Here is a 15,159-nt window from a genome sequence, read left to right on the forward strand (position 1 = left end):
AAGTGAGTATATTACTACTCACCCTGCATTACATGCATATACACACACACATTTAATACATAAAAAATCTTGAGAGAGTGCTTCTTTTACTGACGCATTTCGGAACACTTGTGATCTTTAGTTGTAAATTTGTCATTGTCTATCAGGATTTTAAAAGTATTGGTGCTGGCTTTTCTCTTTGCATTTTTGATCCAGTGTGCCATGTTTCGCTCACCTGCGGGTGGTGAGTGAGCTGGGCTTTACTATAGCTTTTATAAATTAGATATTGGTTATAAAGAAGCACAGTATAAAACCCCTCGCCTCTAAAGGAAATGTAGTGCACTAGCTACTTAGTAATATCTAACAAATTAAGCAAGTAGATTTATAAAGTGTCTAGAATCGAGAAACAAGATATGGTTGGGTTTCTGTGCTCACAGATATCATGGCTCCTGACATATGGGCTATCATTTTTACACCCATTTCTTATTACTGTAGTTTTTGTTTTTATAATTAGTGTTTATTTTATATCATATTGTATATTACTGGCAAGATAATTAATAATTATGAAATAAATGATGGTAATGTCATTCCCCACATTTTATATACAGTATATGGATTTAATTACTGGAGCCTGCAATGTGTTAGGGATGGAATGTCCATGTGTCGGTGTCAGCAGCCGAGATATGATATAGCTTGTGGAGGTTGTTTTATGTTGTTGTTGGCGTGGTTTTTCTCATACCTGGAGACACATTTAAATGATTTCAGAATATACTGAGATAAATATACTTTTGTGTATTGTAAGTTTTGGAAGGAAAATGTATGTCACTGAACCGAGGTGATTTATACAAGCTATGTTTCGATTGTGCATGTGCCAAATTCCAAATCTGTACTTGCATTGCTTCCTGTTGAGCAGCACAAGTCAGTTTCTCACTGGATATATTATATAGGAATTCTAATAAGTTGCTAACAGGTGGCTTGGGATGTTCTTGGGCAGCACTTTTTATAGGAGTGGAAGAAGAACGGTTGACACATTTTCTAGATAACCGTATGTGCCATGTTATAGGTTCAGAAAAATGTAGACTGGTTTGCAACAAGAAAAAGACATGTATAACTAAATTACCGTGTGTATGCACACATTTACACATTCATCACAGTATGCATGCATGATTAATCAGATTTCTATTTCTAGTTAAAAAGCCTCTCCCATATCAAGTATGGTTTGGCATTATATGATATACTAGCTGAAGAGCCCGGCGTTGCCTGGGCATAGTAACCAACTGCGGTTAGTTATAACAAATTATAATGATTATATTGCACATAAAAACTGTGCATCTAATCCTATCCTGTGTGATACTGACTGCTGAGCCGTGTATCTAATCCTGACTGCTGAGCCGTGTATCTAATCCTATCCTGTGTGATACTGACTGCTGAGCCGTGTATCTAATCCTATCCTGTGTGATACTGACTGCTGAGCCGTGTATCTAATCCTATCCTGTGTGATACTGACTGCTGAGCCGTGTATCTAATCCTATCCTGTGTGATACTGACTGCTGAGCTGTATATCCAATCCTATCCTGTGTGATGCTGCCTGCTGAGCCATGTGTCTAATCCTCTCCTGTGTGATACTGACTGCTGAGCTGTGTAACTAATCCTATCCTGTGTGATACTGACTGCTGAGCCGTGTGTCTAATTCTATCCTGTTTGATACTGACTGCTGAGCCGTGTATCTAATCCTATCCTGTGTGATACTGGGCTCCCCTGCAGTCTGTGTCAGAGGGTGGTCTGTGTTGACATGGTAATAAATTGTGTTATTTCCAGCTTTACAGAAGGATGATAACACCATAGAAATGATAAGAATAATAGGCCTCAGTTACAACAACTGTCTATAAAGAAAAGTGTTGCTGATAGCAACCAATCACAGCTCATTTTTCATCTTTTAAACATCTCTGGGACAGCGTGGCGAGTTTTGAGTGGTGACTTTTGTGTTACGACTTTTATGTGGCGAGGTTGGTGTATGTGTGGTGAAATGTGTGCTGAGGGTGGTATATGTGTTGAAGCACGTGGTAGTGTGTGGCACATTTTGTGTGTGTGTTCATATCCCCGTGTGTGGTGAGTATCCCATGTCAGGGCCCCACCTTAGCAACTGTGCGGTATATACTCTTTGGCGCCATCGCTCTCATTCTTTAAGTCCCCCTTGCTCACATCTGGCAGCTGTCAATTTGCCTCCAACACTTTTCCTTTCACTTTTTCCCCATTATGTAGATAGGGGCAAAATTGTTTGGTGAATTGGAACGCGCGGGGTTAAAATTTCACCTCACAACATAGCCTATGACGCTCTCAGGTTCCAGACGTGTGACTGTGCAAGATTTTGTGGCTGTAACTACGATGGTGCAGATGCCAATCCCGGACATACACACATACAGTACATACTCTTTTTCCCCATTATGTAGATAGGGGCAAAACTTTTTGGTGAATTGGAACACGCGGGGTTAAAATTTCACCTCATAACATAGCCTGTGATGCTCTCGGGGTCCAGATGTGTGACTTGCAAAATTTTGTGGCTGTAGCTACGACGGTGCAGATGCCAATACATACATACACTTTTTCCCCCTTATGTAGATAGGGGTAAAATTGTTTGGTGAATTGGAATGCGCAGGGTTAAAATTTCGCCTCACAACATAGCCTATGACGCTCTTGGGTCCAGACGTGTGACTGTGCCAAATTTTGTGGCTGTAGTTGTGACGGTGCGGATGCCAATCCCGGACATAGATACATACACACCCACATTGAGCTTTATATATTAGATTCTTCACTATTTGTTGGTTATTTCCAGTAAATTTGTAAAAGATGTACCTCCACACATCTCAGCTCTGCTCATGGATCCACCCACTCACTTATGAAATCTAGGTTCACCTCTTATGTCGCTATGGTCTAGTTATAGAAAGTTTTTGCTATGACTAGCTCCTGTCTGCGCTCTCCTTGTCTTTGAATTTGAATTCTGGGGTGGTCAGGCCTTATTACACACTAGCCTACTACACTACAACTCCCCTGGTATCTCATTCAGCCAACAGTTATGTCTCTTAACTCCTCCAAATACACACATATGCAAACTTTGCCAGACATACTTTGAGAGAGCGGAGTAAGGGTGCCGTTACACTAAACGATGCACCAGCGATCCCGACAATAATACGACCTTGTCAGGATCGCTGGTGCCTCGCTACATGATCGCTGGTGAGCTGTCAAACAGGCAGATTTCACCAGCGATCAGGACCAGCGAGGATGCTGGTATCCAAGGTAAATATTGGGTAACTAAGCGCGCACGTCACTTAGTTACCTGCTGTGTACCTTGGATACCTGCGTGCTCACGCTGGGAGCTGGTATCCAAGGTAAATATCGGGTAACTAAGCGCGCGTATCACTTAGATACCTGCTGTGTACCTTGGATACCAGCTCCCAGCGCCAGCACGCAGGTATCCAAAGTACACAATGGGTAACTAAGCGACGCGCGCGCTTAGTTACCTGATATTTACCTTGGATACCAGCTCTCAGTGTCTGCTTACAGCGCTGGGAATTCGCTGATCGTTGCTCCCCCGCTGCCACACGCAGCGATGCATGCTGGCCAGCGGGAGACTAACGATCAAAAATGGCCCAAGACATTCGTGCACGATCAGCGATACCCGGCGGGGGAGGCTGGTACCTGATACGTGTCACACACAGTGAGATTGCTGGCGAGATCGCTGTTGCATCACAAAATCAGCGATCTCGCTGTGTATGACAGGACCTTAAGTCACTAGGAGATAACACTGGCAGAAGCTTATCTCCTTGGAAAACAAAAGGACTAAGCAAGATAGTTCATCATACTGATTACTGATCCTTCTCATCCTGAAGCCCACACACATTAGTGGGTCATTCGGTGGTCCCGCTGACTTTAATGTAATGTTGGTGAGGCCCTTTGGTTATGTTTAGGTGGATTTTTTTGAGGAGTTCAAAAACTCTGAGTTTAACAAGTAGACACTCCTTCTGGAAATGCTCCTCTTTAGGGAAGTTTTTGAGTTTTTATTTTCTTTAAAGGGTTTTTTTTTTTAATAGATTTTTTAAAAGATTTTGTTCCAGACATTTTTTTGTACGCTTTTGACCAGATATGTCAAATTTGGAACAGATTCCAGGAATCCAATCTCAAAGAAGTGATATATATTTTTACCTTTAATAGGTGCCTTCACATTTCTGAAGGGGAAAAAAGAGCTAAAGAGCTAGCATATGAGCAGCTAATGGAATAACATTGAAATGAATAAGAAGAGGGTTTTTTTAAGTTATCTTTTTAGATGTTTTTTGGATCAGATATGCTAAAAAAATACTCTGTCTTAATATATACCCTAAGAATATTGTCACACAACCACAGAATAAATGCTTATACTATTTAAAGAAATTATCCAAGTTTTGTAGCAAGAGAACTGTGCATTTCCCTACTCCATTTATCCACTACAGATTTTGGAGTGATTGGGGCTGGTCACCTCGGAAAATATAGTATGGTTTAAATATCAAGTGGTTCTCTGTGCGCTTAGAAAAATTGCTGTGAGTAAAGCAAGTGTTCTGTCTGTTTGGAACACTGTGCACTAGGGCCAACTTTCTTCAGTTAGCATTTACATGTGCATTTAGCATACAAGCGGCATAGAATTTTCTTTTGTATTGTTTCTATTTTGTTTTTCCTAAACTGCATAAGAAACAAATAAAACTGGTTGTGTCAAACTTATCTGAAGTGGGTTATATTCTTGGAGTGCCTGAAGTGTCCATCAGTCCCAGGACATGACAATCCATTGGCCTAATCACCTTAATTATTACAACATATAATTAGTTTTCTCTATATGGGATACTTTGACTACTAGGAGAATCTCACACTCAATGCTCACCAACATTGAGCTTCATGAGCTTCATTGGTCTTACCCCTTACGGAACAAATCTACAGGCCCCGTCCCATAAACTTACAACCAAGCCATTTAGACTTATTTTTTTTGCACCTCAAAGTAATATCCATATCCTCAAACCACATATAAAGGCATGCTGGTCTTTGAAAGGTAACTCTATCAATACCTTTATATACTGCCTTCCTGAGAAATTAGCATTTTAATTTACATGCAGATGAATTAAGTGCTTTGGGCATGACAAAGCACTTAATAAGCCACTACCTCCCCAGGTTCTTTCCCCGCCTAGTACCAGGCTCTTTAGCCTTATTGATAGCTCACTGTCTGTATAACCTCAGGTGCCAGACAAGAAAATCAAATCAAACAGTGTGCTATCAATCAAGTAAAAGAGGCTGGTGGGAGGAAACATCCTCAAGAGGCAGTGGGTCTTTAAGTGCTCATTCACGCCAAGTGCACTTAACAACTTATTTGCATATGATTTAAAAAGCTAATTTCTTGTGAATGCAGCAATAATTAATTAGAAGATATAAAATGGATTTCAATTTCAAATACCGGCATATATGCCGTTTGGGGGGTTGATTTTACTGACAGATACCTTTTAAAAAAGAACTATCAGTTTGTAATTTAAAAAAACATAATATTGATTCTAGCTTTAAAATATGGTGATCAACACTCTTTAACAATCTCAATGATATTATGTGACTCTGGTAACTATGTTCATTATACTAAAATCACTTTCTTTTTTTTATTTTTCTATTATACCATTGAAACATTTTCATTGTTTTGCAATGACTTGGGATGCCTTTCCCTCTTAGGACACTCTGATAATGAGACTCAACAGAAACTGGTTAACATTCTAGCTCAGTCTAGACTCTAACTTGTCTAAAGAACCCTAAACTTTAACCTACAATCATTTGACAGAGAATCTTGACAAATAATTCACAACTATAACCCAAAAACTTGGACTTCTGCTCCTGTTTATAGTTCCATGCAGTAATGTGACCAACATGATTTTGCTCCTTTTCACAGACTAAACAATGCTTCATGAAATGCACCAACACTTTTTTGACTTTTACATTATTTGGCTTGTTTTTTTAGAATTTAGTGAACATTTTAAATGGTTGAATGTGTATGAAAAGATTTTGACTGCGTTGGCAGCAACTAGAAGACCAAAATTAGATTTTAGTAATGATTTACCATGGCTCCAGTGTTGACTGGTGATTTTTATATAGGCTAGTCATAAGTGTATTTGTTGAAGTGAAAAACAAAGCTGTGCTGTGATGCTTCCAAAATCTTGTTAAAGAAATATGGACTAAATTGCTTTTCATGTAAATAGATTACACTGATTCTAAGCTTCACAGACAAGTTACTCGACTGTAAAAGTGAAAATTAAGGGAAAAATATGGGTAAAGACTTAACTGTTATGAAACAAGGTATATTGACTTACAGACTCTGACTGGCCCACAGGAGAACAGGACAATCCTCCATTGGGCTCCTTTGCACACCTTTTATATGAGCAGTACTTGGCACAATATACTTGAATCACTGTGTACAGACAATGTCAGCGTTTTAAGCCCCCGTTACACACTGCGATATCGCTAGCAATATCGCTGTAAAGTCACCGATTTTGTGACGTTGCAGCGATATTGTTAGCGATATCGCTGCATGTGATACTTACCTCCGACCGGCTCCCCCGCTGGTTATCGCTGATCGCGCGAGAAGCTCCTGGACCAATCCTCGTCGGCCACTTCCTGCGGCGCTTCCTGTGGCGCCGACGAGCGAGGCATGGAGCCGGGCGGGAGGACGCAGGATCGCCGTGTCTGACAGGTAAGTAGCGATCCCCGTCCCCAGCGATGTCGCTGGTGAGATCTGCCTGTGTGGCAGCTCACTAGCGACCACCTAGCAATGCACCAGCGATCCTGACCGCGTCATATCGCTAGTCGGGATCGCTGGTACATCGCTAGGTGTAACGGTACCTTTATTCATATAACAATCTGCCCCAATCTGTTAAATACATTTGTGAATGAGAATAATGTCATAATTGCTATATAGCCAAACAGTGGGCCCTTGAATTTGTTGTTACTGGTGGGCCCCTGGCACCACAGTCCAACTCTGTAAACGTATAGAATAAAAAATATTAAAGTGGTAAATGTCTATGGACAGTCCAGAGTCGGATATCTATAAGGTAAGTTTCCATCCCAAGTTACAGAAAGGCATAATTTGTATCATACTGGTAGGGGCACATGCAAAGAAGCTTGTAGTGTAGTCTAATTGAATGTTCGTGGAACCAGCCGACATTATTGGGGAGGGTTTCAATTGACTCTAATGATTTTCTTTCAACTGGTTAATCAATATTTCACCAACTTTCTGATGGTTTATTCACACCAACATTGTGTAAGTATTAAGTTTTGTTTTGAGGGAAATAGTTAATTACGAAGTGGTACCCCAAATAAGGTGGAATTTTTATTTAGAAATAGTGTACTTATTTATACACTTTTAAAGTGTTGAGACAGCTCCATTCTCAGACAGGCGATTGTATCATTGGTCAGGGATGATCAGGCAATTCACAAGTTTTAATGTATATATATATATATATATATACCAATGGCGCAAAAGCGTGCAACTCCAGGACACAAAGCAGCAAGTATTAAAACAACCCGCCACTCAAATTGTCTCTATGAAAATAATAATAAATAAACCTTATACAAACTTGCGCTAATAGGGTATGTCCTGATTAGGTAGGAGATATCTTGTGAGGAGGTCTGTTACCTTTACTGAAGCTTAATATGGCGAGCCAGGAGAGACGGAAGTCCAGGCCCTTCCCAAAGATACTCCCCGGCACAGCGATGTATAGAGTTGCTGGAGCTAAAGGGTGCTACCTCCTAGCATACCGCCGTCCCGGCCGGTGACTGGCGTGCAGCTGGAGGTATGTATCGGCAGGCTTTACAGATACCAGAGTTGATATCAACTCCACAAATAGTAACCCCACTTGCCACCGCTACAGAGCAAGTGGAAAGAGCCGGGCAAAGAATTGGTGCATCTAATAGATGTGCTTTTTCTGGGCAACTGCGGCCTACTATTTTTAGGCTGGTGGGGCAATATCCATGGCCCCTTACCAGCCTGAGAATACCAGCCCCCAGATTTTAGCTTTAGCAAGGCTGGTTGTCAATAATGGGTGGGACCCCATGCCATTTTTTTTTTTAATTATTTATTTAAATAATTTAAAAAACAGCGTGGGAACCCCTCTATTCTTGATAACTAGCCTTGCTATGGCCGACAACTGAGGGTTGCAGCCCACAGCGGTGAGTTTTGCCTGGCTGGTTATCAAAAATACAGGAGCGGTTGATGAATACTCCCATCCGCCGCTCCTGCTCTCACTGTTATTAGTGGCAGCAGGTGTTGGATGATGGGATCAGTAGTCCCATCAGCTAACACCAGTGACCGGAGGTAAACTGTAGAGCTCCGATCACAGCTGAGCGCTCACGCTGTCTTCTGGCAGAGTGGGAACCACGGCTCTCTGACTGGTGGGGATGATTTCCCCGCTGATCAGAAGCGGTATTTGCTGCACTGTCATTCACATGACAATGTGACAACCACCCGGTGTTCGGGCAGCCAAACCCACACAGTAGCATGGACTTCCTGGTGAAGTCCATGTTCGATGTCTGTGCCCGAACAGTAGATGTTCAGTACGGACGACAAACCTTACAGTTTGGGTTCGCCTATTTCTATTTATATTGTAAAAGTTAAAAGGTTTTAATGTACTTTGAATTTCTAAAAGTATGGAGGCTTCTAGTTCTGACTCTGGGTGACCTGATTTTGCCTTCAGTGCTGCTTTCTATTTCCTCTGTTAATTGCTACCACCATGATTCACCAATTACAGAACTTTACTATTGACATCACATACAGGGAGTGAGAACTGCCATTTGATGGCATGCTACTGTGTGTCTGCCTCATCGGTTTACAAAAAAAAGAACAAAATACAAAAAAATACTCATTTCAGTTTATTTTAATGTATATCATGCTTTTAGAGCAATTGCAGATTTTTTCAGGTCCCCAACCAAACCCACTTTATTGATCGGCATAACTTATAATTACGTTTATACTTAAATTACACAATATTGAAGGCCTTTACTGGAATGTATCTCTTCTGTGCTCAGCTTTGCAATAGATGCATCATTAGGTGGGAATGATATTCACCTCAAAGCAAAGAAGATTTGTATGCATATTACCGTAATTGCCCTAATACTGTTAATTATGGTATTTAGCTGTGTACTATTTGTTCTGCATTTTAGCTGTTTTTCCCTTTGCACTCTAAGTATTTGATCCATCATTGCCTTTGTGCCTTTTTTGTTTAGTTTTGTGAGTTTTGCACTTTTTTTGCTTTACACCCAATTCATTATTCTATTTGTGCCTTTTTTGAAAGCTATTTTATATGTGCTCGATTGTTTTATTTTGGATATTTTCACTTTGTGGGCGGAGTGTAGCAATTCCTGATGTTTTAGCCTGATACATCAATTGCGCCTTTTTAGAAGGTCACATAATTTGCTACAATTTAATTGTAGTCCCCCCCTGGTGTATTTTTCAGTATTTCATTCTAAGGTAATGAAATTTGCAATTTTGCAATTTTTGCAACTTTTTGACCCACAAGTGTCAAAAACAGTTAAAGACAGAAAAAAGTCCATTTTTGAATATGTGTCAAATTCATGGTTCACGTTTGCCATTTTCATGAATTTGGTGCCAAAATCGGCAACCAATACCACAAGATAAAAAAGGAAATTGACTTTAAAAAGATGCAAATGATGAATCGGGGCCTAAGTTTCACCAATTTCTCTTTTTGGCTTATTCTGCTTCCAGTTTCCTCCAACCCTCCTCTCTCTATAGACTTAAAGGTCACAGATGTAATCTCCACCCTTACTGGAGACAGATTTGTAGACAGATTTAAACAGTTTTGAGTGTGAATATTTTGTGCAGGCATACAAGAAGTGTCTAATTAGTGTAGAAAGAAGCATTTTTAGATATATTACAAAGTTTCTAACCTTTGCTTGTGCAATTGATTTATGAAAGAAAATGACAAGTGTAATTACGATTTATGAAAATATGCATAACAGAAAGGAGAATAACTCTAATAGCCACATACTGTATATTAAAGTGTAATATCTGTGTTCTCCAATTTTCTTTGCACTTTTAGCACCTGGTGTGTGAGGCGATTAAGATAGATAGTTTAAGACCACATCCAACTTTTTTGGTGGAATATGTAATTACTGGTGAAATTTTATTAAGATGGACATGCTCACCCATTTTGAAAATTTCTTGCAGAAGCTGTGATGGACGGAACATACGATACAGGACGTGCAGCAATGTGGTAAGCTACATTCAGTTTTTTCTATGGTATTCTTCAACAATTGTGTTTTATCTTTCAATTGCTTTATAAATTTGTACTTTATCTACAGCTGTAATATACAAATTTCACTAATTAAACTATCAACCATATCACATATCACTGGAAGGTTGGTGCCCATCATTCACCGTGCCCGCCACTCACTCACTTGCTGTCTCCCGCAATCAGTATTGGTGGAGGAGGGGCCTCCGACAACTTCCTCCACCAATCAGCGTATGAAACAGCTGACGTGATGACGTCATGTGTACCGCCGGAGGGTCAGTGCATCGGAGACAGCAGCAGAAGCAGGTCGCCAGGGAACAGGACGGAGATGAGTATGTGGTGGGGTTTTTTTTTTTTTTTCATGTGTTTGAATATGGGAGTGAACATTAAGATTGTTTGGGGATGAACATGGGGATTCTGTGGGAGTGAACATGGGGATTCTCTGGGGGTGAACATGGGGATTCAATGGGAGTGAACATGGGGATTCTATGGAGTGAACATGGGGATTCTATGGGAGTGAACATGGGGATTCTATGGGGGTGAACATGGGGATTCTATGGGGGTGAACATGGGGATTCTATGGGGGTGAACATGGGGATTCTATGGGGTGAACATGGGGATTCTATGGGGGTGACATGCAGCACATGGGGAGGCTATGGGAGTGACATACTGCACACGGCGAGGCTATGGGGGTGTCGTGCTGCACCCGGGGGGGCTATGGGGGTGTCATGCTGCACATGGGGAGGCTATGGGTGTGTCATACTGCACACGGGGAGACTATGGGGGTGTCATGCTGCACACGGGGAGGCTATTGGGGTATCATGCTGCACATGGGGAGGCTATGGGGTAACATGCTGCATATGCGGAGGCTATGGGGGTGACATACTGCACACGGGGAGGCTATGGGAGTATCATGCTGCACACGGAGAAGCTATGGAGGTGACATGCAGCACATGGAGAGGCTATGGGGGTGACATACTGCACACGGGGAGGCTATGGGGGTGTCATGCTGCACACGGGGAGGCTATGGGGGTGTCATGCTGCACACGGGGAGGCTATGGGGGTATCATGCTGCACATGGGGAGGCTATGGGGGAGACATGCTGCACATGATTAGGCTATGGGAAGGCTCTATACTGTCATGCAATATATGGAGAGGCTGTGTGGTGCTCAATCAGTATATGAGGATCCAGTGGGGGCCTCATGCAGTATATGGGAGGCTGTGTAGGACCTCATTCAGTATGTGGAGAGACTATGGGGCTCATGCTGTATATAAGAAGGCTGTGTGGGGCTCATGCAGTGCATGGGGAGGCTGTGTGGGTGGCCTCATGCCGTATATGGGGAAACTAGGGCTCTTGCAGTACATGGGGAGGCAGTGTGGGGTTCATGCTGTACATGGGGAGGCTTTGTGGGGCTCATGCTGTACATGGGGAGGCTTTGTGGGGCTCATGCTGTACATGGGGAGGCTGTGTGGGGCTCATGCTGTACATGGGGAGGCTGTGTGGAGCTCATGCCGTATATAGGGAGGCTGTGTGGGGCTCATGCCGCATATGTAGTAGGCTGTGTGAGGCTCATGCCGTTTATAAGGGGCTGTGGGGGGTTCAAAGATATATAGGGGAGTATCAGCATACTTAATTATGCTCAATATTAAGTGATACAATTAATATTAATAAATTAATATTGAGTAAAATTAATTTCAAGCTACTAGTTCGGCCCTCCACCACAGTCATGGTCTCTCATGTGGCCCCTTGGGAAAATTAGTTGCCCACCCCTGTGTTAGAGCAATAAAATCAAGAAAGCAGGATGAGAAACAGTATGGGCTGTAATCTAGAGAAACCCACACATAAATCACCAAGGTAGTAAAGTCAATGAAAGTGCATGAGGGTATTAATACCTGTCATCTTCTGCACACCAGACAGGTATTAATACCCTCATGCACTTTCATTGACTCTGCAACCTTGGATATAACTATTGTTCACCACTTTACAGCCAAGTAAAGCAGTGTATATTTCAGCAGGCACAAGTGCACTTTACAGGTGGTCTCTCTATGTTTACATATGTTACATGGACATCAACTTGAACTAACATTTGTTTTAACCCAAATGCCTGATTGCTATTAACCTGTACAACAAGAGCTATTGAACTTGTTATTGTGAATTATGTGTGGGTTTCTCTAGATTACAGCCCATACTGTTTCTCATTGTGCTTTCTTGATTTTATTGCTCTTAACACTTTTTTTTGTGTTGCTAGTAGGATCCCCATAAGGAACACCATATCCCACTAGGTCTTGAAGTCTAAGCACGAATATACATTTTTATTATCATTTGTGATGTATACCTAGTCCTCTTTCTATAATAAAGAGGGTTACATACCTCCATGGGCAACTCTTCCCTGTTTCCCGTTAACAGCAATAAACTGCACAAAATACTCTACATGTGATACAAGCCTATGACATTATAAGACCTGAAGTTCGGCTCTTTACCAATAGTCAGATGTTTAAGATTCTTAGAAGACTGCTCAGAAAATACCGTATTTATCGGACTATAAGACACACTTTTTTACCCCAAAATTTTTTGGGAAAACCGGGGTGCTAATTGGAATATACGGTACTTACACTTAGCGGGGTGGCAGCAGGAGTTGGGCAATTCTTCCAGTGGTCCTGGTCCAATGCTGCAGGGCGATGATTGTGCAGCGGTGCTCGGTGGTGCCGTAGCTCGTGGTGCCAGGGGCTCTGGCGACATTTTCTGAATGCCCACAACCCTGCACTTATATTGCCTCAATGCTGTGGCCTCTGGGAAAATAGCCGCCGGAGGCGGCACATGCACAGATTGAGAGCTCGGCTCCGAGATCTCGTCTCCCACCTGGGGAATCAATCTGGTCTCCGGAAAAATGGCCGCTGGAGGCGGCGCATGCGCAGATTGAGATGCCGAGACCTCAATCTGCGCATGCGCCGCCAGAGGCGGCCATTTTCCCGGCAGCCACAGCATCGAGGCATTAGAAGTGTGGGGGCTCCGGGCTTTCAGAAAATGTCGCCGGAGCCTTCCACACCACCGAGCACCGCCGTACCAGGTTGCATGGGTGTGAGATGATTGCCCTGCAGCATCGGACTACCAGAAGAATCGCCCAACTCCTGCTGCCAACAGTGCTGCCGATGCCCCCCTGGTAAGATAAACTGAGGACTGTAATACAGACCCACATTTGATGATTTAATTTTTATTCCCCATTTTGCTTCTGAAATTTGGGGTGCGTCTTATGGTCCGGTGCACCTTATAGTACGAAAAATATGGGAGACTGAAAAGTCTGAAGTACATTGTGTTTTCACACACGTGGTGTACTGAAATATTTGTAATTTAACATTTTCTATATCTTTTCAATGGAAGATCATTTGCTAGGAAACATTGCGACCTTTTACATAGGGCTTCTTATTCCCATGTGGCAGACAGGAGTCACAGATTCTTAGTAATAGCTGGTTTTTGCATTTTTTTTCTTCACTTTTTAATAATCTTGTAGGTTTCATAATGGTGACAGATCTGGAAAGAAAATCTATTAATAATTATGATGATAATGCAGATACCTAGGTGCTTGTCATGGGGCATATCTAATCAGTTATATAAAGAGATCCATACGTACTCATTGCAGTAATACTATACCCTGTAGTTATTCAAAACATTTACAGCTAAAAAGGAAAGGAAACCATTAACACGATCTACTGACTGTTTCTCTATCAATTTGCAATACCTGACACTTTGACACTCTAATATGCACAGTAATATTGATGACATAACAAGTTGTTTGGAGAATCTTCACACACAGGGAAATGTCTTTGTAACATTTAACAACCTTAGCTGGCCTTGTGATGTGTTACACATCATCAGACACATCCTGTTTCATTTATGAAGGAGGGGCTCTGAAAGTCACAAAGCCTAATTTTTAGGGGCATCAGGCGGCATTCATATTTTTAAAGGGCCATCAGCCGGCTATGCTTTGTTGTTCCCATTATTAAGCAGTGGGTCTCCTATACTGGAGATTGCCAGTGAGTGGCTGGGCTGCCAAATATTAGGACGCACCCCAATACCCCTTTGAAGAGACGTACAGGAGGGTCTCATGAAAAAATGTTCCCATTAGTAGAAAGTGGGTCTCCCATAGTATTTACCATTGTCCGCCTTGCCACAAAGTTACACGCACCACAATAACCCTTTGAACCGACATAGTGGATGGCCACATGAAACCAAAGTTTTCTTTATGCTTATTTTTTTTTACTCCCATACAGTTTGCCCATGAAGTGAATGCAAGGCTTGCCCTGCCACAAACTTACACCCACCCCACCAACCCTTTGAACCAACGTACTGGATGGCCACATGAAACCAAAGTTCCCATTTTTCTTAATTTGCTACTCCCAGAATGTTTGCCCATGAAGTTAATGCAAGGCCTGCTCCAAATTTGGATGCACGCCAATACCCCTTGGAAGAGACATGGAGGATGTCCTACTAAAAATCTTTTTCCAATTTAAAGGAGCTGGTCTCCTAAGTATATGAGCTGACAAACAATTCCCCCTGGGGGGTACACATCAGCATACTGTGTAAACTTTTTTTTACGGGAATCATAAACACCCTTGAAAAATAAAACCTGGCTGTTGCATCACGGAACATGTTCACCCTGGTGATCTAGTGCTGATGTCGGAAGCGACGTGGAGAATGGCCTACTAAAAATCATTTCCCAATTTAAAGTAGTGGGTCTCCTTTTGTTGTAATACCCATACACTAAGTGTATGGGCTGACAAACAATTCCCCCTGGGGGGTACACATCAACATAATGTATAAAAAAAAAATAACCGAGCATCAAAAACACCCTTTAACACAATAATGTGGCTGCTGCATCACGGA

At 42.0% G+C, this 15,159-nt stretch overlaps 1 protein-coding gene across 2 annotated transcripts in view; it reads left to right on the top strand.

The window, feature by feature from the left end:
• ADAMTSL1 (ADAMTS like 1) overlaps positions 1–15,159 on the top strand; it is a 487,614-nt gene that overhangs the window by 106,778 nt on the left and 365,677 nt on the right. For both annotated transcript variants that reach the window (XM_073552482.1, XM_073552481.1), the window contains exon 3: positions 10,214–10,259. In XM_073552482.1, coding sequence (XP_073408583.1) covers positions 10,214–10,259 — 46 coding nt within the window. The remainder of the gene's footprint in view (positions 1–10,213; positions 10,260–15,159) is intronic.

The sequence above is a fragment of the Dendrobates tinctorius genome, unplaced genomic scaffold (genome assembly GCF_039654945.1).
Source record: "Dendrobates tinctorius isolate UK_male_01 unplaced genomic scaffold, ASM3965494v1 ptg000191l, whole genome shotgun sequence".
Classification (NCBI taxonomy): Eukaryota; Metazoa; Chordata; class Amphibia; order Anura; family Dendrobatidae; genus Dendrobates; species Dendrobates tinctorius.